This window comes from Chamaea fasciata, unplaced genomic scaffold, assembly GCF_029207755.1.
Source record: "Chamaea fasciata isolate MVZ Bird 193981 ecotype frontalis unplaced genomic scaffold, bChaFas1.0.hap1 SCAF_2, whole genome shotgun sequence".
Classification (NCBI taxonomy): domain Eukaryota; kingdom Metazoa; phylum Chordata; class Aves; order Passeriformes; family Sylviidae; genus Chamaea; species Chamaea fasciata.
The window spans coordinates 114,041,395-114,066,947 of NW_027094087.1; the positions used below are offsets into that span (position 1 = coordinate 114,041,395).

The following is a 25,553-nucleotide window of genomic DNA, read 5'->3' on the forward strand; positions in this document are numbered from 1 at the left end:
AAGTGCTTTTCAGAGTCTCAGCACTGGCTCCTTCTCACCTGGGAGCATCTGGCTATCCCCACTGTACTTAAAACAAATAAATATCAGGAAAGTTTCAGGTTTTTTCTTCATGGGCCACTTTTTCAGTGACAAACTCCTTAGGGAGGAAGCACTGACCAAATTCACAACTTGAGTGGCTGCAGTGAATGAGGATGAGGCTGAGCAAGCTTTGCAATGCTCTCAGGATGAGCTGACCTTGGACCAGCCTCTGTAGTCCAAGCTGTGCTTATTAAATAAACTTGTGAAGACATGTAGATTTTTGGGGAATACTTTTTTTTTTCTCATTTATTTCCCTCTGAAACTCAGAAATATTGAACAGAGGAGTTTATATTACAGGAATGACACGTCGGCTTTTTCTGATTCCTAATCTGAATTTCTCTGACACCTTGCACTTGGGCACAACACAGGTGTTTTACGTCACCTGGGGAAAATAGTAGCATGGTGAAAAGGAAAAAATGTGTTTCATGCAGTTATTTATGAACTTACATCTGCTTTCATCAGAGTCAATGGCTGGCAAAACTCCAACCAGCTTCGGTAGGAGTGGGTGATAAATTTAACTATCAAATCAGCTTGATTTTAAGTAACACTGCATAAAGGTGAGGCTTTCAGGTCCAAGGAGAAAATACTTTCTCAGCAGACATTTATCAGCTCAAGAGTGGATGAAGTGTTCTTGGGTGCCATGATTGTGTGTAGTCTTACTCTTTTTAATGTTTTAATTTTTAATTTTTTTTTTCGTAAATTCCAGGTGTAACACGGTATATTTACAAAGGGCAAAAATAACAGGCAGCCGTGAAGGAAAACATCTCTGGTTTCATGTCAGACCTGGAGCTGGGGATGAATCACTGCAGAGCTGCACCCTTCATCCTGGGCACACTTTCCAAAAGCTGCTTTTCCACCCTGCTCCCTCGGTGGTTCAGAAATAAAGCAGACTCACAGAAAGTCCTAAAAAAAACCCTTTGTAGACAATCACCCTCTTGTTGTTCTGGGCACTAGAAACACCATTTTCTAGCCTCTGCCTGTGTTTTCAGTTTTGCTTTCTGTACTGTAGCAGTTTGTTCCAGGCAGTTGAGTTAAGCCCTGGCTCAGTGGTTTAGGGAACACACTCAATTTGAAGTACCAGAGTAGTCCTGTTAAATCCCATGGAGCTGATTCCATGCCTGAAATTAAGCGGGGTTTTAGGACATTTGATGGATGGGGGATTTGCTTGTCCACCCACTGAGCTAAGGGGACAAAACTCTTGACCATCTGCTTCTGGATTTTAATGAAAAGTTATGACTTATTTATGATCTTCTTCCCCACCCCTGTCTGTTTATATTCAGATCAGAAAAGCATCTCAGAAGCCCTGTCAGATTGCCAAAAGCCCTGTGCTACTGGATCTTTCACATCATTTACTGCTCAGTGTTTACAAGAGTGTTTTTAATGTACCATTGCCTGTAGAAGTGCTGTAGGCTGCCACTGATGGGATATTTCACTTTGGAGTCCCTTTATCCCAAGTTTCTTTCCCCAGAAAAAAACCCCAAAATTAAATAAGTGTGCCAGTTAAACTAAAGGATGTTGCTAGCTCTCTGTTTCCTAAAAGTTCAGTGAGTAGGCCAAATAGTTCTTTGTAACAGGATCGTTTTTTGGGAGTCAGGGTCCACATCTGCACAGGTATAAGGGCAGGTGGTGGAGGATGTTTCCAAATATCCATAATTTGAAGTGCAGACTCACTCACGCATTTATACCATTTGTATTTGTGAAAGGGAAGCAGAAAAAGCCAACATTTCACTCAGAAGGAATCATCACAAAAGCTCTCCTTCAGCATTTCTGTCTGAAACAAAAAGCAGCTTTGTTTTGCTCTGCTGTGTTTGGACAGAAATAGGCAGCATCCCAGGGTTATATTTGGTGGTGTGTGGTAGGAGGGCAAAACTAAACCTGAGAAAATATTGCCCAGGTGCTCTGGTTTGTGAGAGGAAGGGCCGAATTCACCATCACACAGTGGCAGGTGCTGACTGTATTTTCCCTCGTGGTTGTTTTTCGGTCCTGGAGTTGACAGAGCAGTTGCAGGGTTTTTACACAGGGCACATTTCATATGGGATGTGTTTGGAGGCATCCTGGGAAAAGTGTGTGAAGCCAACATTTTCCAGGCAACGTTTAAGGCCCTCTTCCTTCTCCCAGAGATGATGTTGTCAACCATTGAATGATCTCTGTGATGTATTTTATTTTTAAACCGAAAGTCAGCAGCAGATGATTTTTTTTTCTTTAATATCTACCTTAACACAGAAGGGTAAAATCAGTAGAAACACTGCGCAGAAAAAACAACACTCTACTTTGTATTTCCTTTCAGTATTTAAAATGGACGCTAATTTTTCAGCTTTCCAAGTGCTGGTTCTTTTTATAAGACCCTTAGGGTGAGAATTACAACTGGATTAGTTCCTGAGCCATGTTAGTGCTGAGGAGTCAACACAACTGAGTCACAGGGCTTAAAAGGGGCTCCAGGAGAGCTGGAGAGGGACTTTGGACAAAGACCTGGAGTGACAGGACGAGGGGGAAAGGCCTTGAACTGAAGGAGGGCAGGGATGGATGGGATATTGGGCAGGAATTGTTCCCTGGGAGGGTGGGCAGGCCCTGGAATAGAATTCCCAGATTTGCTGTGGCTGCCCTTGGATCCCTGGCAGTGCCCAAGGCCAGGTTGGACATTGGGGCTTGGAGCAGCCTGGGACAGTGGAAGGTCTCCCTGCCCATGGCAGGGGGTGGAATGGATGATCTTTAAGGTCCCTTCCATCCCAAACTTTCTGTGATTCCACGATTCCATGAATCTATGACTTGCCTCTTGTTTAGTGAGACCCCAGCACAATTTCAGGAGTTAAATGGCAGGAGTAAAGGAAAGCTTGTTAATAATGAGGTATTGCTGAAGAAACCAAACCCCAGCTAACACCCTTCTTCCCTTGCCAAACAACCTCTTTACATTTAAAGGTATTCCCCACGGCTCAGTTCCTTATTTTGATTTTTGTAACAATTTTTCTCCCTCTGATGAAACACGTTGTAGACATTAAATTAAGGGACAAATATGTCTGTGTCTGCCAGAAAGAAAACTGTGATGCAATTAAAATGCCATTAGGGAACCCCCTGTGGGATGGTAAACCTAAAGACTCTATTCAGAAAGCAAAGCCAAAATTAAAGAGGTGTCTGGTTGCAGATCCTCTGCAGATTTCCCTGTCTTGACTACAGTACCATGGAGACTGAGCTAGGCAGGAGCTGAAAGGTTTTTCCAGTCATGCGTGTGGTATTTTGAATCATGGCTTTGGCAAATATTCCTCCTTTTTTTTGTGAGCCTTACACAGAAATGTGGATACATTGCATGACATGAAGTGCAACTGAGTGTGGAACAACGATGGCAGTGGAGGTGGGCAGCTCTCCAAGCCTTGGACTGCTTGGACAACAGCAACTAAGAATAGTTTTCCCCCAGAAAATACGCAATAAGTGCATTTCTGTGTTTCTCAGTTGTCTGTGAGATGTTTGGAGAGGTAAATGCAGCTCCTTGCAGCCACCAGGCTGAGCAAGCTCATGACCAAGCCTCCATTCCATGTCTGGAATAATATTATTAGTATTTATAATTTCTGAAGAGATATGAGAGCCTGCTCCTTTGATAAAAGAAATAAATATATGGTCCATTGAACCTGGTTGGTGTTTTTAGACAACTGAAGGAAATCTGCAGAGTGGGTGGGGGATGCTGGGTTTTCCAGGTGCTCGACTCCCAGTTTTCCATTTCATTCCATTCCAGGTGATTTTCTGACTATGATACTAATAAAGACTGGAATAATAATGGAAGCAAACCTTTCTTTTTCTGCCTAGGAATTCTCCAGATGACTGCAGCGTGGCAAAAGGAGGGAAGATGGTCAGCAGCTCAGACAGTGTGGGGATGAACTATGGAAACTACATGGAGGAGAAGCACGTTCCACCCCCGAACATGACGACCAACGAACGAAGAGTCATTGTGCCAGCAGGTTAGACCCTCTACACCAAAACTGCAAGCTGCATTTCCCTCAAGTCCACTAAGATTATTTCAGAGGGTTTGGAGGAAAGTAGTGGTGCAGGTGATCAGGAGGAAGAGAGCAGTAATTTTTAGGGGTTATTGAGAGAATGAGCTGAGGAGGATCTCAGTGAGGACACCTCCTCAATCTGTTCTTCCCATTTCGGCGGCAGAATGGGCTGATAACAGGCACTCAGATCTTATCTGACTCCTGTAGCTCCTTTTGGAGGATTTCACCCTAAAGTGGGCTAAAGGAAGAAGCACCTCCATTTCTTAATCCTTTGGACAAGCTTGGATCAGGGTATGCAGGAGAGAGAAGGGATCACTGTAGCACAGATTATCTTTGAAAATACCAAAAAGTAGCTTCTGTGGATCCAACAGGGCATAAAAAGCCTTTATGTGGTTATCCCCTGAGTCTGGACAGCGTGAAACATTTTAATAAGCAAACTGACAACTCCACTGCAATGTCAGAGCACAATTGAGAAATCCTTGGTCAGCCTTGGCAGGCTTGGCTGTGGGATTCAACAGTTGATGGGACAAGAAGGCTGCTGTCTTCTTGTCACTCCTGGCTGCCTTGTCCTCCAAACAAACCTAGAATACTCTGCAGAATAATTAGCATGCCTATTTCCAAGTCACAGCGTCATGGCATCTGTGGGTGTTCCTAAACCACAGGATCTGCACAGGGTAAACTCAACACCAGCAGCCAGGAGGGAATGTTTTGCTGCTGGTTCCTCTCCAGCAGAGAGGTGCTTGCCTGAAATACTTCTGCCCCAGCCAGGTTGCTTAATATTCTTACAGTTTTTCAGTTGCATAGACATGCAAGAGTTACTGACTGTGGCCAGTTTTGCAAGCTGTGATTATTTCAGTTATTTGTCAAGAAAGGTGTGGACAAATCTGTTGCAGTGTCCTCTGCAATGGTATTGTCAATTCTGCTCTGGAGGCAGGAGAGTGATGCTCTGAATAATGAGTGTCCTGCCAACACTGAAATACACAGCTTTTGAACGTTCTCCTAAAACATTTCTCTTCCTGGTGTTTGACATTTTTTTTAAAAAAAAAAAAGTCTTTTAGTAATCCTTTGCATGTTTAGCTGAGCAAGGGATTTTTTATTTAGTGTATTCCTGAAGGTGTGTCTGAGGTGGGTTTGAATGACTGTTGAGGAGCAAGATGGTCACAGTCACAGCCTTGTCATTTTGAGGTCACTTGAAGAAATTAATGGGCAAAAATCAGTTGGTTCTGATTATTGCATGAGCAGTGTCCAGGTCCTGTGGTAAAGTTAGAAGTAAATTTCACATTTCCAGCTGTGGTAACTTCCTATTTATCGTAATTAAGGGGTGTTTAAAAATTACAGATGTAATGAAAATATTTTGATAAATTTCCTGGTGTTTGGCTGTTTACTTCAGAGCAAACTGAAGTTTTCACAGTTCTCTGCTGTAGGTATGGGCAGTCTCATCCAGACCCAAGATTTCCCAGTAGACTTGCATCCCTCCAGATTCCTGCTTATTTCATACCAGATGCAGGCATTATTTTAAGTGTTTTTTGGTGGAATTCAGGAGGTCTCCACCTTTTTCAGACCAGCCTGAACAACAGTGAAAATAGAGGGAACAGTACTGAAATTAAGCCATAGAAAAGCTATTTAGTCTGCCATCCATGTCCCAGATTTTCATGGGATGGACCACAGCCAATTGCCCTCCACGTGCTCCATTCTCAGCCTTGAGGATATCACAAAATCACAGAATCATTATGATGATAAGGAAGAAAGTCTTGAAGATTTTTTTTTCCCCTTGGTTTTAATCTTTTCTCTGCAAAAAGTAAAAATTCTTCATGGTATGAGCTGAGGGGCCTTCGTGGTGTTGGTTCCTTACTCAAGAGCAAGGAAAAGTAGAATGGGAGAGAAATAGAAAATGAGGAGTTTGGAGGGAAAAATAAAAGCTTAAGTTAAAATTAAGGATTCATTGAAAAACATTTTGCTAGAAATCTCAACTGTCTGGGGCTCTTTTTCCCCAGATGGTTTTGCCAATACTTCAGGTACTGAGTAAAAACCCCCACAGTTGTAGCAATGTACAACACAGCAGGCTAGGGGCAAAAAAAAAAACAAACCCAAACCCAGAATATTTTAATATTCTAATGCTATTAATTAGAGACCCACTCCAGTTTGTGAAATAACTCCCCAAATCTCTGAGTGCTTATTTAGCCTGCACCCGAGAAAGAGTCTTTCAGACACGAGTGGAAATTTCACTTGAATAAAGAATAAAGATGAGGATTGAATAAAGATAAGGATTGAACAGAGAGTTTTGAAAATTGTCTAGCTACAGCGTGCAGTGCTGTTGGTGGGCCAGAAGCTCTGTTAATCTGTGGCGAAAAAGGCATAAAAACAATGAGGCAGAAGAGCTGAGTGAGAAGGGAGAAGGAGCTCACTCAGCAGCACAGGGTGTGCTGTTAACACTCAGAGCTCACAGCTCTCCACAGTTCTTCTCCCTCGCACTCAGCACAGCAAATTAACTCCTCCAGCAGTCAGTAACTAGAAGGATTATTTTGCACCGGCCCAGTGCTGCAGCACATCCCCACACCTTAACATGTGTTTCCATATTAGGAAAGAGTTCAAGTTTCACCCCTGAACTTTTAAGGAAAAAGAAACAGAAACTTCGATGCTCTTCTCACAATAATTGGCCCGGTGGCAGCACAAAGGCACCTGTTGGACCCTTGAAATGTAGCTCAAGGAATGTAGCTATTTTCTATGGGGCAGCACGCCAAAAACCCCTCCTAGATCGTTAAATACTAGATCCTAGATCGTTAAATCCTTAAGGGAGAGCAGGGAGAGTCTCAGTGCATTTTCAGTGTGTCTTAGCAGGTGCAAGGGACCTCCCTGCAACCATGCATGGCTTTTACTCTATTGTTTTGTATAGTTCGTTATTTTCACTTTAATTAAAACCTTTTGCTTTTCCAAACACCCTCAATCATGCTGTCCCACTAATTTTTATAAGCTGAGGTTGCTGGCATCCCTCAGGAGTTGATGCGTCTTTGTGAGGCTAATAACACTCTGGCTTCACGCAGCCATGCATCAGTCCAGTGCCTCAGCAATTCCTTGTTGGAACCCTGGGCACTGAGAATTTTAGGCTTTCTGTGCTGACAGGCACTGACCCCCAAGCAAACACTGCATTGCACCTGAGGTTGTGGAAAAGGCTTCCAAAATTGATAGAAGTGGGATTATGGGTGTGTCGTTTGAATAGAAGTGTGTGATATCACAGGGTGGAAAACTTAAGAGTTTAAGGCTTTAGAATATAGTAATATATATAAAGCAAGGTGAAGATTTTAGGGTGTTGGCTAAGTCCTTCTTTTTCACCTTCTTCTTCATGGGTCTGGGTGGGATTTTGTAATGGATAGAAAATTCCGCATTGCAGGCCATGGATGGTTGGTTATTGGGTTAAAAGTAAAAATAATTTAGGTGTCATTTCTTAATTGGAAAGTTTAATAAGTTTAAGAAAGTAAAATAAGTTTACCCTTAAAAGGCCTTGTAGAGAGAGAGATAGGAGCAATTTTTTACTTTGTTAGCTAGAAGTGCTGTAGAACTCACGGTCTGTGAGACTGTAATGTAGATAAGAATTAATAAGCATCTGAGTCTGAACAAGAAATACTATCTCAAGCATTTAATCCCAACTCTGGCAAAAAAGATGAGAGATAAATTCCCCTTCCCTGCCTGATTTTCTGCTGTGTGGCCCCCGCAGACCCCACGCTGTGGAGCACTGACCACGTGCGCCAGTGGCTGGAGTGGGCGGTCAAGGAGTACGGGCTGCCCGACGTGGACATCCTGCTCTTCCAGAACATCGACGGCAAGGAGCTCTGCAAAATGACCAAGGATGACTTCCAGAGGCTCACCCCCAGCTACAATGCAGACATCCTTCTGTCACACCTACACTACCTCAGAGAGAGTAAGCCAGCCCTCCGTCCTGCCTGCAGTCGGCCCGAGGTTTATCGCTGTGAATAATTTGGGTTTTCAGATGTCTGTTGCAAGCGTTGCTGTTGCTCAGAACATAAAAGGGAGGCCAGCCCAAATCCTGTTGAGTTTGATGGAGAGATTCCCATTAATTTCACTCATGTTTATCAAAGAGAAGAATTAGGGGCTCTTCCTATGTATCCATCTCAGAGAAAAATCGAGTTGAAGCTCAGCGTATTCAGCAGGAAGAAAAATCATGTGGGGTTCAGTGCTGATGTTTTTTCTGGTCACATACTCATTTCTTTCCATTTTAACTAAACGAGAGTGCAAGCATTGATTCAGAAAGTGAATTCCAGGCATGATTCTAAGGACTGGCAGCAGTTTGCTGTGCTCTGGGTAGGATCGGGAAGGTTCAACTGAATTGAATTTTAAAAAAAATTCTGTAAATTCATGGGAAAAAATGAACAGTCCCTGAAGTCCAAATGCAAATTAATTGTAGTGCATGGCAAGAATTTGAATGGGAAAAAAGGGACTAGGGATTACCTGGATTGAGGGCTTTCACCTAAGGTTGAGGAAAATTTCCCTCAGTTTAAAGAAGTTAAAATGATGATGGTTTTTAGAGGAAAAAACCACCAAGCATTGCAACACCAGTGCGGTGCAGTCTCCTTCACACGCACACTGTCAATAACCAGCCAGAAATTTTGTGCATTCATGACAATAAATTATGATACTGGATGAATGAATGCCCTAATTTACCCTGTAGCCCACACACCTCCCTCCAAACTGCAGGCTGTTGATAGGTTCACGTCCAGGCAATCCTGTCAGGGGAAAGTATGGTTTAAAAAGATAATTCACGATTTTTTTTTACATTTTGGTGTTGCTTTTTGTTTTGTTTTGTAGCTCCTCTTCCACATTTGACTTCAGATGATGTTGATAAGGCCTTACAAAACTCTCCACGGTTAATGCATGCTAGAAACACAGGTAATGCTGGCACTGCTCCCACTGCTGTAGGTCATCTTCTAAAAGCGCAGGATTCCTTTCCATGGGCTGCTTGCTAGAAAAAAATGGAAGTGGTAAATCAGGAGGGAGGCAAGAGAATCCCCTCCCTGCTGTCTGTGTGTTTTCTGCACAGACACACAGAGAAAAGGTGAGACCACGCAGGGCCAGGTGGTGCAAAAAATGGTGCAAAAATTTCTTGTGTCCTGCAAGAGAATGGGGTCCCTGACACAGCAGAAAACTGCAGGTTTGGGGCCTTTTATCTGAGGATTTTTTTTTGGTCCTTCTGTCCATTCTGCTGTCAGATCTACTCATGGATCCCTAGAAGCTTCTTGGAGCTCAGAAGTGCTTTGGGCTCTGGGGAATGGGGATGTCTTCCCTCCCGTGAACTAAATGTTGTGGGAATCAGTAAAATTTCTCTTTAGGCAGTTAGCTCATCTCATTTTCTAGCTGCTGTGGGACTTGAGCTGGGAATTCCACTAAGTCTGATGATGTAATCACCACTAAGTCTGATCTGAATTTAAAATGATTTTTGTTGATATTCACCCTTCTGTTAATTTGGCCCAGGAAAGTGTTGCGTGTAGGCAGGAGAATGACACATGCCTCATCTGTCTTTCAGGATGCAACTTAAAATATTTATGAAAAAAATCCAGAATCTATTATAACTTGCACCAACAGTTGTGCAACAGAGGATGGCATGGAATTGTACAAATAATGCGGTTTATATCCCTACAAAAGATGTTTGGAATATTGCATGATCATGCCTGAGGGTGTTAGTTACTTACAGTGACCAGAAATAACAATTCTCTATGAGAAAGGAAAAAGATAATACAAAGGATAATGCATAAGAAAAAGAAAACAAAACTTGGATTGCAGTGCTTCTTTCATATTTCACTTTGTTTTTCACTCTGAATGAGTTTCATAGCAAAATTCACTGGATTAGAAGATCTTTCCCTGAGATTAGAGGTTTGCCACTGGTCGAAGTGGCAAAGTCTTGCTGTGGGCTCTAGGCCTGCTGCAAACTCCACCAAAGGCAACAAAATTTTTTTCCACTTACTTTGATGTGGTTTGGAATAAGATTTAAGCCCTTTTTAAAAATAGATGGACTTGATGGTCTTTTCCATCTCTGGCTTTTGGGATTCTTAATTTGCCAAGCAGCTTCTGCTTATAGATATCCAAGTGTTGTTCAGCAGTTCTGTGTGTTATCTTTTTCTCTATGTGTGCACTGAAAATGATGCTCTGAAATTCATTTCACCAAAATGAGATTATCTGTCATTGGGGAGTGCGAATAATGTCGTGCTGATCATCAACATGTGGGAAATGAGTTGTTCAATTTCCAGTGGACCACAAAAGAATTAGAAAAAAAGGTTTTGGAATCAGCAGTAATTGACATTTTTGATCTTCCTGGAGAGGGTCATTAGAAGTCCATTGGTGTAGTCAGAGCAATTTCAATGCCTGAGAAAAGGGAGATTCCATTTCCTACATCAAGCTCAATACTTCTCATTTTTTTACTCGGGGGAAGATTAATGTGATATCTGAGGGTCTGACCCAAAAATCTCTTGAAAATATGAACCTCTCTGGGAATGCAGTAATGCAAGCGAAGAGGTTTTATTTCAGAGGATACAAAGCCACCCTCCCAGGTGGAGGTGGTTGTGGTAGAAGGGATTTCCTGAGCTTGACTCTCTCCTTCTTAAAACAGATTTTGCACAGACTTCTATCCAGTAATTTGAATGGGTTTACCTAGATGTAAAGATTACTGGAAGGAACTTTTATATATAACAGTCCAAAGGCAGGAATCAGCTATTCAGAGTCTTCATTCGTTCACTCTACACAGGGGAAAATGTTGGTGGGTTTAGGGACTGTGGAAATGAATCTTTAGGTGTTATGTCCTCTTCTTTCTCTTCAGGAGGTGCCACTTTTATTTTTCCAAACACATCGGTTTATCCAGAAGCAACACAAAGAATTGCAACCAGGCCAGGTATGAACAGTGACCACTTTTTGTGTGTTGTGATCTTACTCATTTCATCTCTTGAAGTGTCTCGTTCTTTTTCTCCTTCAACTCCCTTTCCATAAATATGAGGCTCTATTTTGAACACACACATTGTTTACTTGTTTCACATATATATGTGTCTATATAATTATGGAGAGTGAAATAATTAAATAGAGCAGTTTAGTAAGTCAATTTCTTCCACAAATCTCTGTCTTTGAAGCGATTGTATCAACTTTTTAAAGCACCGGGGAATCAGAAACCTGAGCTCTGTTCACTGGTTCTGTTGCATTGTCCCAGCGCAGCCACTTGTCAATGCTCTTCAGCTCTGTGTTTGTAAAATGAAGCTAAAATTCCCTTTTATTTGAAGTCTGTTGTGGAAAAAATACTCTAAAAATGCAGGATATGTGCTTCTCCTGCAGTCTACATTTTATTTGTGTTTGAGGCAAGCAGAACCCACAACAATCTGATTGTGAGTTCAAGAGTCTTACGTAAAATCGAAACATAAGGAAGTTCTTAATGCTCAAAATCTTGAAACCTGTGAAAGTTTTGTGGATGTGCTGATTTGTGAAAGGCTGATGGGAATATTTAAAGAAGGTGAGGACGTGGCTGTGAAGCCAAAGATTTTCTCTTTATCACCTTTCACCACCAAAAATGCTGGAAAAATGCCTAATCTGGACATTTGCTTTTCCAATAATGAGTGCAGAGTACTAAGGGACATAAGAGGAATTGCAGCAGATACTGAATTTAAAGGAAATCCATTACTGAGCCAAAGGCAAAAATCCAAGTGCTCTGAAGGGACATGCACTGGAATTGGCTGAGCTCTGGTGAAAAGAGACATTGTCACATTAAAAAGAGGGGGTTTGAACAGCAATTATTTCATTTGTGCTCTAGGGTAGAGTCCAGGAGGGTACATACAGATGTTATTTTATATAGCCTTGTGTACCTGTATATATGCATGTCTGTAGGTTTGGTCAGTGATAATTAGAAGAGAGAGAAAAAGAAAAAACTACCAGGCCATTACATCAACAAATTCAACTTGTTTGGATCCTTGGAAATCAAACCCTGCTAGATTTGTTTGTTTGTATTAATGGCTAAAAAGGGAACTGCTAATCCAATGCATACATTTGGCTTTCATAAGTCACTCACCAAAAAGCCCCACAACTATTTACAATAGAATTTAAATCAGTGTATTGTAAGAAACAAATTAGGAACTGGCTAATTAGCCTGTCTCCAGCAGCAGACATCTTAAGTTAAGTTGGGATTGTTGAGCCTGGGGAAGAGAAGCTTTGGGGTGGACCTCAGTGTGGCCTGAGGGAGCTGCAGGAAACCTGGAGAGACAATTCCCAAGGGCTGGAGGGACAGGACACAGGGAATGGCTTCACACTGAAAAAAGACAAGCTGAGGTGGGATGTTGGGAAAAAATCCTTCCCTGGGAGGGTGGGCAGGCCCTGGAAAAGAATTCCCAGATTTGCTGTGGCTGTCCCTGGATCCCTGGCAGTGCCCAAGGCCGGGTTGGACACTGGGGCTTGGAGCAGCCTGGGACAGTGGAAGGTGTCCCTGCCCATGGCAGGGGGTGGCACTGGATGGGCTTTAAGGTCTTTTCCAACCCAACCCATTCCATGATTCTATGATTTTGTTGTTACGTAAACCCAGAGATTCCTATGCAGGATTCTTGTCCAGGTACCCAGGAAGTTCATCAGGGAGAAACAACTTGGCAATATATTAACAACAGAAAATGCAAGTTGATAAGTGCGGCACAAGTTATTTGCATATCTTACTGATTCCAAATTAGCCCCCTTCACTCATGAAGGAACAACTTAACACAGTCATCCTTATTTATGGCACAGTGACAGCCACTGCTCTGCTCGTGGGCCAAAGAGAAAAATGTGAACAAATAAAGAACCACAGTGGAGAATCCGAATCCCCTGGGAAATGTGGCTGTGCCATTAAAATACCCCAGCACCCTTGCATGGAAAGCTGTGTCAATCATCCCTTATCAAAAAGGCTCTTTGCAGAGTTTAGAGGTTCTTAGAAATGCCTGGGAAAGCCATGGGAGCATGGAAAAAAAAATCTTTGGAGCATGTTGAGAGATACAGAGGTTTGAAATTGTTCAAATCACGGTCTGGGGTTGAGGAAACGTGATGTAATTATCAAAATAAAGATGTCACAGAGCACCTGCTTAGTGTCAGTGTAAGAAGAAGGGATATTCCAAAGAAATTAAACATTTTCATGGAGCATTAAAGCAGGCTGGGGCACCCAGGAGCTCTCAGGGACACTGGGGAATGCCAGTACAAATAGGGATGAGAAAACAAAGCAGAACTATAGAAACATTCACCAAACATAAATCCAAAGGCCACAAACTCTCAGAAATTCCCAGTAGAACTGAACATGTAACATAGGATCAGAGGGACCTGATGCCCTGCAGGAAAAGCTATGCCAATGGAGAGGATTTCAGGCGAAAGCTGGAATTAATCTATTTTCCACAGGACTTGAACAAAAATCAGGATTTTTTGTTCCCTGACAAGGTCTATGATTTCCATATTTGTTTCATCCTGCGTGTGATGGAAAAATAAGATGTTAATTTTCTCTAGAGGAAAAGGTCCTAAACCACATGTCAGACATGGTGAGCTCCTTCATTTCAGCATTTTTATCTAACTCACATTTAAAATGACACTTAGGAAACAAAATGCTTTGTGTGAACACCTTTCTGCATTCACACAATTACTCGTGGAATTGCAGTTTGGTTTTAGGGTGTGTCTGTTCCTCTGTGCAGAACTAAACATTTTCTACAAAGAGCTGTAGTGATTTTGGAAGTATTTGTTTAATTTTATCTTTCACAATTGAAAGTTGACAGACGTCTTCAAAGTCAGAATTTTTATTTTATTTAGTCAGAGAAAAAGGGGTTTTTTTGCAGAAATCCAGTTTTCTTTCAGGAAACTGTTTTGTTGGCTTATTCTGTGGCTTTCCTTTGAGTTAAATGTCACATTTTAACCAGGCTGCAAAAGCAGCTTTCCCATAACAAAGCACTGTTCATGTGAGAGCAAAAGCAGACCCTGGGGACAGCCACTTGATGACATGAAAAAGGTCAAAAATGAGGAGCTGGGGGGGAATAAATAATGTTCAGCGGGAATCAGCCAAATCCTGGGGTGCAGTTCTGGAGAGAGCAATTAAGCACTGCCATTGTTAAGGCACCACAATAGACAGTGGGAAATGAGCAGGGCTTTGCAGTGCAAGGGAGGATTTCTCCAATCACCTTTACAGCAGAACATGAGGATTCACTGACACAATGAGGCTCTCAGGAGCTCTCAGGGACACCTGGATGGGTTTTGTCTCACCAAACAGGAGCCTTCCCATCAGGGGTCTGTCCGAGATAAGGACATGTTGTGCTGATACCTCATGGACAAGAACAGATCTACTTATCTGGAATAACAATGTGTTTATCAAGGCACAGTGCTGAACCGAGCATGAAGCTGGAACTTTGCTCTATTTCAAGAAAGGCTGATAATGTGATTTTTTTTATTTTCATGGAGAGGCTGTAGTCAAAAGATCATCTTGTGATGTGATGAGTTAAAAGGCAAAAAACGTTTTTCTCACAGTACTGAATTTGTTCCAAGTGTGCTTCAAGTGCCACCAAGTACAAGCACACACAGCATCTCCCAGTCCTCTCAGGGCACAGGTGTCTGATGGTTTGGAGATCCAAAAATAGGAGAAGGGAGAAGGGAGGGAGGAAAGGAAGGAAAGGAAAGGAAAGGAAAGGAAAGGAAAGGAAAGGAAAGGAAAAAGGAAAGGAAAGGAAAGGAAAGGAAAGGAAAGGAAAGGAAAGGAAAGGAAAGGAAAGGAAAGGAAAGGAAAGGAAAGGAAAGGAAAGGAAAGGAAAGGAAAGGAAAGGAAAGGAAAGGAAAGGAAAGGAAAGGAAAGGAAAGGAAAGGAAAGGAAAGGAAAGGAAAGGAAAGGAAAGGAAAGGAAAGGAAAGGAAAGGAAAGGAAAGGAAAGGAAAGGAAAGGAAAGGAAAGGAAAGGAAAGGAAAGGAAAGGAAAGGAAAGGAAAGGAAAGGAAAGGAAAGGAAAGGGAGGGAAGGGAGGGAAGGGAGGGAAGGGAGGAAGGGAGGAAGGGAGGAAGGGAAGGGAGGAAGGGAGGAAGGGAGGAAGGGAGGGAGGGAGGGAGGAAGGGAGGAAGGGAGGAAGGAAGGAAGGAAGGAAGGAAGGAAGGAAGGAAGGAAGGAAGGAAGGAAGGAAGGAAGGAAGGAAGGAAGGAAGGAAGGAAGGAAGGAAGGAAGGAAGGAAGGAAGGAAGGAAGGAAGGAAGGAAGGAAGGAAGGAAGGAAGGAAGGAAGGAAGGAAGGAGAAGAGAGTGTGGGTGGAACTGCGGTTGGGACAACATCTTTCTGGGCAGGGAGTGGAAAAACTGGAGGGAAAAAATAGGTTTCTTATGTCACCAGAACCTGCCTGGCAAGGGATTCTGGAGAGGAGGAGGCAGAGAAGCTGCCATGGAGGAAGGGAACTGACCAGGCAAGGCAGGACTGCACAGGATACCTGCCAGACCCCCACAGCTGAGCCCCTCTGTACAGACAGAACTCAGAACCCACTGGAATTACTACCAGAGCAATTCTGGGTTTTTTTTTTTGCTGGATGTTGAAGTTTCTAACTACACAGAAGTGTTGATCTCAAGCCTGGGCAGGACGTCTGCAGGTCACAATGATTCATATTTTGCTCAGAGATGAGCACCTGTAAAATTCACATTATTTTCCCTGAAGCTGTGGAATAGTTCTGAAGAAATTGGGGATACGAGGTTATTCATTATGAAAATGCAGCACAAAAATCAGTTGCAAATCTCAGCAAAAGCAAAAGTTTTGAAGTGTAGGATTCTGGTGGCAGTGCTGGCAGTGCCAAACAAACCAAATGAATTAATGGCAAATTTGGGTTGTGCATTTTAAATCACACTTTATTTCCATTTCCATGCAGTGCTGCTTCTCCCAGTGCTTGGGAATGGGCAGATACATCTGCCTTGCACAGAGCCAGTCAGGGGCTGTTTCTTTGCTTTCTAACAGATTCCATTTGCAAACATGAATTCTGAAATAAAGCACAAGTACTTGTTGACAGTCAAGACATCTGAACCAACTTAGTTCCACCAGGTGGGCACTGCTCCCTTCCTGAGATCCTGGAAGTTACACTAGTCTCTGATTTTGGCAGTAATTTTAGCTAATGTGCTAAAGTCAGCCGTGGAAAAGCACAGGAAACTGCCAAAGATTTCCAAGGGTAAACCAAACATTTGAATTTACTACATTTGCTTTCTGAAGAAAGCTTTTATGGTTTAGGTTTTTTCTTTTTTTTTTTTTTTTTGATATGTTAAAGCACTGAAATAAAATAGAAGTAACGAGTAAATGAAAGAAAGGGAAATGAAAATTTAGATGTGTAAATTTAAGGAGCTTGTCCCAAGAAACAGAAATGAATGAATCAACTAATGCCTGTCTTAGATGCAGAATTTGGGAGGGTTTATGCAGAAAATGAGCTCCTGGGGGACCTTTCCTACAAGATTCTAGCACAGATTATTCATTGATGTCAATGTGTGCTATTTCTTGATGTCCTGGGCTGAGGAAGGGGATTAAAGGGAGTCTGCCGAACCTTTGGAAGTGCTGAACTCTATATTGTCTCTAACGATTCTTTGCACCGCCTATTTCAGTGCAGCTCAGACTCCTGGCAACAAAAGGCACCTCTGCGGAGCAGTGCAGAGCACCACTGTTGTTTTTACTGTTGTTTTTAGAAACAATAAAGATGATAAAGGTTTTAAAAAAGAATTCCCTGCCTGTTTCAGCATTTTTCCCAATCCTGAGTCCCTTCAAAGGTGCCCTTTTTTTGGACACAGCCACTTCAGGCCAGATCTGCATGAGTAAGTGTCTTTTGTTTTTCCTTCACAGATTTGCCTTATGAGCAAGCCAGGAGATCAGCATGGACGAGTCACAGCCACCCCAGCCCTCAGTCAAAAGGTAAAAGCATCTGCACAGCTGAGGAAACATGGATTAGACCCCAGGGGGAATTACAGGAGCTCTGGAGGCGTTTTATCTGTGCGTTTTTGGAAAGCCAGTTGTATAAGCAATTCTGGGAGGTGTCACTGGGCAGCCACCTCCTTCCTTAAATTTCATCGAGTCCATCACCATAGACCCTTAAAAAAGCTTTTTAGGAGCTTTAAATCCTGTTGTGTCCATCCTGGAGCAGAGGGCAGCAGGAGTTTCAGGCCTGGGGACCTCTTATAGGTTTGGTGTGCAACTTCCTGACTGGAAAAATAACTAAATGGAGTTTGTTTTGTTTTGTTTTTCCATTTTCAGCTACTCAGCCATCATCCTCAACAGTTCCCAAAACAGAAGACCAGCGTCCTCAGTTAGGTGGGTGTCATTTGGTTTGAATTCTGCCTGGGTTTGTTGGGTATGATGAGAAGAGCAGCCAAACTGCACAATCTGGTTCGGACCACGCCAGCTGGAGACCACCAAAACCCCAGATGTGAATGGGGTTTGCACTGCAGCTGGATTTGGGATAAATGTAATGTTCAAAGGCAGTGACGCCCTTCCAGAACAAAAATGCTATTAAAAAAAAAAAATCTATCTACAGTTTGAGTACAAAGGTGGAAGGTTGAGGTGTCAGAAGACCCCAACAGTTGAGACGCCATCAGCTGGAAAATGTGCATGAGGCAAAAAAAAAAGGGAATGGATTACAGCCTAGAGAAACACATTTGAATTTGGCTCCTGAAACATAACAGGGATATTAGAGGGATTCTCAGTCTGCTGGAAAACTGAGGAGAAAGCAGAGGGTTTTGGGTTTGTAGAGTAGTGGTTTAGCGAAATTGGCACCTTTTGTGTTTTCAGAGCAGCAAATCCATGGGGTGGGGACCTAATGCCTTGTTGGAAATTCAGCTGTGTTTTGGACAGGTAGCTGGAGAGCACTACAAAGGTCCTGAGTCAGTCATGGCTTTTGTTAACAGCAAAAGGTTAGAAGGAGGAAATAAAAGAGATTTAGAGGATATTCTTAGCTCAGAAGACTCTGAGCCAGTTTTTATCACATGGATTTTAAATCATTATTCTGGTTTTTGTTATAGCTAAACAGGACTGTTCATGACTAGGTCTCATTTAACTCATGCACAGACTGCCTGGGAAGCGTTACACTGATTTTTGCCCAAACAGTGTTTTATCTAATCTGGCCTTCCAACCACGAGAATCTTCCTAGAAATATACCCATGATTTATGTAAGTCCTCAAGGACCTTTTAATGGCTGTGTGTGAGCTGCAAGGATGATTTAAATGTGTAAGGAATGTAACCTGATTGTCTTCTTGGCTGTAAAAGCCACAGGGTCACTCAGTGCTGCAGCCCATTGCTTTGGCTTTGTTCCTGCTGTCACAGCCCTCCCTTTTTCCCTGCTGGACTTCAGGCCAAAGTAAGTTTTCATTTCCAGAGGGAAATCCTAGAGGGAACTACTGAGATGCTACAGGCATTGGAAGGCTGACAGAGGCTCTTCTGAAAACCCCAGCTGGAGGGTTAATCCATGGAATCCCTCACTGGAGTCCAGTGGCAAAAGAGAATCACAGAATCATGGAATCCCTGAAGTTGGAAAAGGCCTCCAGGGTCATTGAGTCCGACCTGTGCCCCATCCCCACCTTGTCCCACCAGCCCAGAGCACTGAGTGGCACCTCCAGGCCTTCCTTGGACACTTCCAAGGATGGGGATTCCACCAGCAGAATGCTTCATAACAGAATTTACATTCTGAATATATGCACCTGCACGTCAATACAAAAGGCAACTGTATATCCTCGCACATGGAGTTTGAAAGGAAAACATGCAAATATTGCCATGCAGAGGCAGAAAACTGCTTGGGTGTTGGACCTGCTGTCCCATCAGGCAGTGCACAGTGCCCCTTACAAGGTTCAGAAACAGTACCTAAAACATCTGACATCGCTGTTGCATGACTTTAAATCTTCCTTTCACAATTTTGTAGATCCATATCAGATTCTTGGACCGACCAGCAGCCGACTTGCAAATCCAGGTGAGAAGGGGTTTTGCTGATTTAGGCTTTCCTTTCTTTCACTGCTGAGTGCCCCCACTTCAGCTTTAAGACCAGACCTTGAAGGGGATGTCCCTGATTCTCCCACTTTTCAGTGTGGCTCAGGGGGGGCTGATGATACCCAGGGTGCTGCAGAATTTCTGAATTGCACAAGGGTGGGACTGAGGAATTTAGAATCGTTAAGGTTGGAGAGGACCTTCAAAGAGTCCAGCCTTTGAAGCTGGAGTTCAGTTGCCTGAACATCAGGATTTGGTTAAGGGGTGTAAGAGACCCCATCTGGTCTCCAGTTACCCCTCCAGAAAGGTACAAATCTCTTACTCACACTTAATCAGCTGTGTCCCAGATTCTGTTAATCCACAACACAGTATCATACTGGCATTGTTGGAGACAAAATTTTGGGATGGATATCCCAGCAGAAATATATAAGGAAAAAACCCCCCAAAACAGGAAAGTATAATCTATTTGCAAATAATAACTGGGTTTAAACACTTCAAAAATGCTCTCCCACCTCAAGAAGGCAATGGGGTGCATTGTGGAGAGGGATGTGTAGCTTAGAAGACAATCACACGTGAGGTTTTTATCTTCTTTTCTTCATGTTAGAGCTGGGATTAACACATGGGAGTTGCAGTTTGTGTTTGGAGTCAGTGTTTATTAATTCTTATCTATGGCACAGTCTCACAAGTTGTGAGCTCTAACTAGCAAGGTAGAAAATGGAGATGTCTCTAACTCTTTCCAAGGTTATTTAAGCATAAACTCCAATAACGAGGTGACACCTGTATTGTTTAGACTTTTAACCCAGTAATTGACCACACAAGGACTGCAATGCAGACCTTTTCGATCAATTAGAAAAAGCCACCCAAAACCAAGAAGAGGGTGAAGAAGGACTTAGACAACTCCCTAAATCTTCCATATTGCCCCATATATATTACTGTATACTAAAACCTTAAATTCTAAGTTTTTCACCCTCTGAGATCACACAATACTATTCAAACTACACACCCACAACCCCAGTGCTGTCACTCAATTTCGGAAGCCTGTTCCACGGCCTCAGGTCAAATGTAGTGCTTGTGTGAGGGTCAGTGCCTTTTAGCACAGAAAGCCTGGAATTTTCAGTTTCCAGAATTCCAACAGTCACAGACTCACAAAATCACTCAGGTTGGAAAACACCTCAGAGATCATCGAGTGCAACCTTGGGCCAGAATGTTTTTGCTAAAGACAAGGGATCTTCTGGGTGATTTAGTAGCTCTGACTGGGAATTGTGCGGATTTTATTGCTCCAAGTCCCCAGGACACATTGTGACTGTGCAGCACCATGATCAACACCACAGCCCACCACGATGGACTGACACTCTTTGTTCCACTTGTGTCCCTTGCCTGGACAGTTCCAGGGCACAACATTCCTTGTTCCTCTGCCCCCAGTGGCAATGGTTCTTTTTACAACAATCTTACTGCGTTTCAAGGCCTGAAATTGCCAAAATGCTGATCAGTTTCCTTTCATTTTCTCCCAAGTGACACCAAGCACAGTTCTAGATTAGCTGACTCTCTAAACAGTTTTGTGTGGCAGAGGAAAGTAATTAAGTAAGTGTTAAGAACAGGATTTTCCAAATGGCCTGAGGTGGTGGGGGTTTCCAGGCAACACTGGTCTTGACTGGAAGTGGGTGCCCTACATCCCTTTAATTTGGTCATAAATCATGGCTTGCCAAATTTTATCAACTGTCCATTTGGTTGACTTCATCACTGTGGATGACACTAACACGATCTGGATTGGGATGCTTTTTAACATTTGGATATGGAATTCCTCCACGCCATCATTCCTGTGCCTTAACATGTTTTGTGTGTTTATAAATTGGTGGAATTACTCTCTCATTAAAAGGAAATTGACAGCAACCATTTATTTTCATAGGACTATATATTACATTTGGAAGGCAAGTGTTTATGTTAGAACATATGTTGGATTGCTTATTCAAAAATTTGTGTTTTGTCCAGTGCTGAACTGTTTATTGATTTTCAAAGCCTAATCCTCTTGTTATGTTTCGTGTATTAAAACTTGCATGCCTTGCTCATACCATGGATTCTTTTGTTTGTTTGTTTATTTAATGCATGTTAATGGAACAGAAGAAATTCATTAAGGCCAGTTTGGATAAATACAATTTAAATGAATATGGGTTTCAGTTGCACTGAAGTATAAACTGCTAATGGGTTTCAGATGCTGCTCTAGCTCGATATTGTAATTGCTACTATAAGCTTTCTAAAGAAAAGCTTGTTTATTATACCCACATAGCTGGTTTGGATAAAAAAAAAAACTGAAGAACCCCAACCAATTCCTGCTCAGAGACATAGTTCAGAGTTAGCACATCCAGGCTGGTTGGCAAATTCTGCTGACACCGTGCTTGTGAAACAGATTGCATCGCAGGCTGCTTCAGCTGCATTTTGTATCATTTCAGTGTTGCTTTGTTAAGAAATGCTAAGCTTCTAACATGACTATCAGTGGCAAGGCCCTTTGAAATCTACTTTCACTTGTCTAAAATGGACAGATTTTGTTGCCCTACCTCACTTTTGCAAAATTTACAGTAGACTAACTATTTCCTTTTTGAGGTGGAATTGGCAGAGTTAGAAAAATGCAACAGCAACATTTTATGTCTTAATGTAAAATACTCATTTTAACTCATTTGAGGCAGAATGATGACAAGGATGTATTTTATGGACCTTTTCACTGTTCTTGCAATTGTTTTGCCCTCTGGTTGTATGCAGTGCAACAGCAAGCTAATAAGTTTCCGTTCTGCATTTCCCCAAATGCTGCAAAGGGATGATATGGTTTGGCACGGGCCCAGCTTGCTCTGAACTTCTCCATTTTGTGTGGGCTCATTCCATAGCAGGGAACATTTAGTTGCAACATAATGCTGTGAGAACAAGCAGAGTGTTACGCAAGCCGAAAGCTGTTTGTGCTGAACTTTGGAGATTAGCTTCCTAAATGAGCGCTGTATTATTTCCCCATCAATTGTCTGCGCTGAGTGACATTAGGTAACAATTAAACCTCCACGGGATGGCGTTCTGCCGCTCACACAGGGGGAAAACATGACACATTGCAATTATCCCTGCTCTTTGGGGTTTCGTGAGACGGTCCTGGGAGAAGGGGGGGAATGGTTGATAGAAGGAATTAGTGACAACGTTTCCTGATGGGGTCCTGCAGAACTGACGCCTTGCCTGTTACTGACGATTCCCGCTTTTGTTCCTCTCCCGCAGGGAGCGGGCAGATCCAGCTGTGGCAGTTCCTGCTGGAGCTGCTGTCGGACAGCTCCAACTCCAACTGCATCACCTGGGAGGGCACCAACGGCGAGTTCAAGATGACGGACCCCGACGAGGTGGCGCGGCGCTGGGGCGAGCGCAAGAGCAAGCCCAACATGAACTACGACAAGCTCAGCCGCGCGCTGCGCTACTACTACGACAAGAACATCATGACCAAGGTGCACGGCAAGCGCTACGCCTACAAATTCGACTTCCACGGCATCGCCCAGGCCCTGCAGCCTCACCCCCCGGAGTCCTCCATGTACAAATACCCATCGGACCTGCCCTACATGAGCTCCTACCACGCGCACCCGCAGAAGATGAACTTTGTGGCCCCCCACCCGCCGGCCTTGCCCGTGACGTCCTCCAGCTTTTTCGCCGCCCCAAATCCCTACTGGAATTCGCCAACTGGAGGGATCTACCCCAACACCAGGCTGCCAGCTGCTCACATGCCTTCTCATCTCGGCACCTACTACTAGAGTGGGGTGGGGAAAAAATAAAACGCCAGGCAAAGACAAGACTCTTCTCAGCGGTCCCTGGGGAGTCGTAACGAACTCTGTTGGAGTGCTCGAATTAAAAGTGCCTAAAGAGACAAGTGAAGGTTTGGCTGGGGGGAAAAAAAACCCCACCCCAAAACCATGTTAAAAATAGATGTCAAAAAGACTTTTTTGTAGTAGGGATTTAAAGGAAATATCCAAGAAGTATTAAGATACTAAAATGTAATGTATATGGGCATCGACTCTGTGGACCAAACGACAATAGACTTGTAGGTAGAAGCATGAAATGATAAGGAGAACCTGCAGAAGCTGGTGGTCTTAAAAAGTTGATAAGCTTGTTAAAGTGTGAAAAGTTTGGTATCATGCTAGTGCAAAACTGGGACTATACTACAGCAATATAAGGATAAGGCTATAGTGACCTAACAAACAGTATATGGATCATTACAAAAGAGAGGGAAAAGGGAAAAAAAATAGGAAAACAAAAGCCTATCTGTATTTAAAAAATAGAAACATATCAGCAGAAGAGACTGGTTAGTGCGGAAGCTGATTTGGAATAGAGCAGCAGTGTTGTAGTTAAAATCAAACGAGATCCATTCATCAGAGTGAATCAGCTACTCAAACTGTGAAGACAACCCAAACTTTCAGATTCCCTGACAGTTTTACAGGAACCCTGAGCCAAACGTGGGAAATGAGAATGTGCTGGAGGGCAAGTGTATGATTGTAGATCTGAGGCCTGCACCTGGAAGCAGGAAGCAGGAAGGAGGAGGATGAAGGTGGTGAGGAGGGGAGGAAAGAAACTTCTTGACCAGTAGAGACTGAAAAGACTGAAAACTTTGTAGTGTTGGGACTATGAAGAAACACTTGGTTGGACTTGTGAAACATATTGCTCAGTATTATACCATTCCCAGTATTTCAGGAGGAACAGACTTGATTCAGTAGTAATAAAAAGTGGGAAAAGGGAAAAGCAGGAGAAGCGAGAATTCAGAATATGCATCTCTCTTTTTATTTTTTTTTTTTTTTTACGAAAGAAAAAAAATCAAAACTGGAATTGTGTTTGGTATTTAAAAGTTACCAGTTAGAACCTCATCATTACTAAGGGAGTTTGTTTCCTATTGGTTAGAGCAAGAGACAACCCCTGACTGCCAGAATCAGAAATCACCTGAGTATTTTTGTTAGGCGGGCGCCAGTTTTTCTTACCGAGTCGCGAACGCTGTGCGTTTGTCAGAATGAAGTATACAAGTTCAGTGTTATTTTTTTTTCCTTTTTATATAATTATTATATAACTTATGCATTTATACACTACGAGTTGATCTCGGCCAACCAAAGACACACACACACACAGAGAAAAACCAAAAAAAAAAAAAAAAGGGACAGTCCAAAAAAAACCAACTATTGTGGCCTTGAATTTTAACTCTGTATGCTTAATGTTTACATTATGAACATATTAGTCCTTAGATTGCAGAATGTATGTAATAAAATAAGCTTGGCCTAGCATGGCAATTTCAGATTGACACTGTGGTTTGCATTTGTCTTTGCATTTTTTTTGTGTGACACCCACGCCGGATGTGCTACTCACCAGGTTAAAATAGGCCAGGCTTTTTTGGGCTGTGAAAATGTGGGACCAAACAGCCTGAGTTTAAAGTGCACAGGTGCTGTGTGTCTTCTTTTCCAGGCAGCTCTGCTGAACACTCTTCCAGCCCTTCTTTAACAGTGCCTTGCCATCGCTGTGCTGAGCTTCTCTGGCCCAGAGATTGCAAACATCCCCAATTAATTCATCAACTGCTCCACGCCCAAGACTGGAAATGAAGCCTAAGGGAGGCCTCTAAGGAAGAGTATTCATACTCAGAAATAATCTTTGGTTGCCATGAAGTTATCATGGCAACATCTCAGCCTGAGATGTGTATTCCTCCTGAATCATGCGTTGAATTGCTTTGCCCCCTTGCCCTTAATACATTCTGTATCATTATTAGTAAAAAAAAAAAGTGAATAATGAACAATTTCCATTATTCTTCACTTTAGAATGGAGTGTATGGCAGCCTTGTTCATTCATCATTGCAGCCCATCCTGGCTGTTTATAAAGGGCAAGGTTTTTTATTTTTCTCTGGGCCCCAAAAGTGCATCTGGTGCCTACTGGCATAAATCCATTCTTTCCCAACACCATCTGAAGAACTGGTCTGGAAAATCAGCCCTGACATTTATGAGTGGCTCTCCACAGTGTTTGCTGCAGGAATCCCAGACAGTTCAGCCCTCTGTATCCCTCCTTTTTGCTGTTCTTTTGTGTCCTTTTTCCCTGACAAAACGAGTGTGGTTTCAGGTGTTATAGGAAATGTTCTGCGTATCCATTTTTTGAGCGGAGCAATGGGACCCAGCTCTACCAGGCTTCGTGTTAGGAGTGTGTTGGTGGCAGTTTATAAGCACAGGATTGTGTTACCAATGTGTGAGACCTGAGCAGGGAAATAAGCACTTTAAATCTGTATTTCTTTAAAAAAAAAAAAAAAGGGACTCTCATAAAATGTCAGTCACTATTTTAGAAAGTTATGGCAGGCACACCTACATGTGACTGTAAAGATAATAATTTGCCTTTCAGTGGAAATAAATCTCCAGATCTTCACTATCTGCTCCATGTGTACTTCCAACCTGAAATGGTAAGTGTCTTTTTGAACCAGTTTTTAATTAAACACTAAAAATCCAGATTTAAATAAGGTCTTTGTGTAGATGGGCAAGGACATGCCTGGAGACCTCCAAAGCATCCCCAGTGCT

General features: G+C 42.7%; 1 protein-coding gene across 5 annotated transcripts in view; it reads left to right on the forward strand.

Annotated features, from left to right (window-relative positions):
• ERG (ETS transcription factor ERG) overlaps positions 1 to 24,306 on the forward strand; it is a 143,050-nt gene extending 118,744 nt beyond the window's left edge. For 4 of the 5 annotated variants that reach the window (XM_066177156.1, XM_066177155.1, XM_066177159.1 and 1 more), the window contains 8 exons: positions 3,874 to 4,025; positions 7,774 to 7,977; positions 8,883 to 8,963; positions 10,885 to 10,956; positions 16,882 to 16,950; positions 17,290 to 17,346; positions 18,947 to 18,994; positions 22,255 to 24,306. In XM_066177156.1, coding sequence (XP_066033253.1) covers positions 3,874 to 4,025; positions 7,774 to 7,977; positions 8,883 to 8,963; positions 10,885 to 10,956; positions 16,882 to 16,950; positions 17,290 to 17,346; positions 18,947 to 18,994; positions 22,255 to 22,775 — 1,204 coding nt within the window. In that variant the 3' untranslated portion in view covers positions 22,776 to 24,306. The remainder of the gene's footprint in view (positions 1 to 3,873; positions 4,026 to 7,773; positions 7,978 to 8,882; positions 8,964 to 10,884; positions 10,957 to 16,881; positions 16,951 to 17,289; positions 17,347 to 18,946; positions 18,995 to 22,254) is intronic. The other variant, XM_066177158.1, reaches the window with a different exon arrangement.
• The last annotated feature ends 1,247 nt before the right edge of the window (positions 24,307 to 25,553 follow it).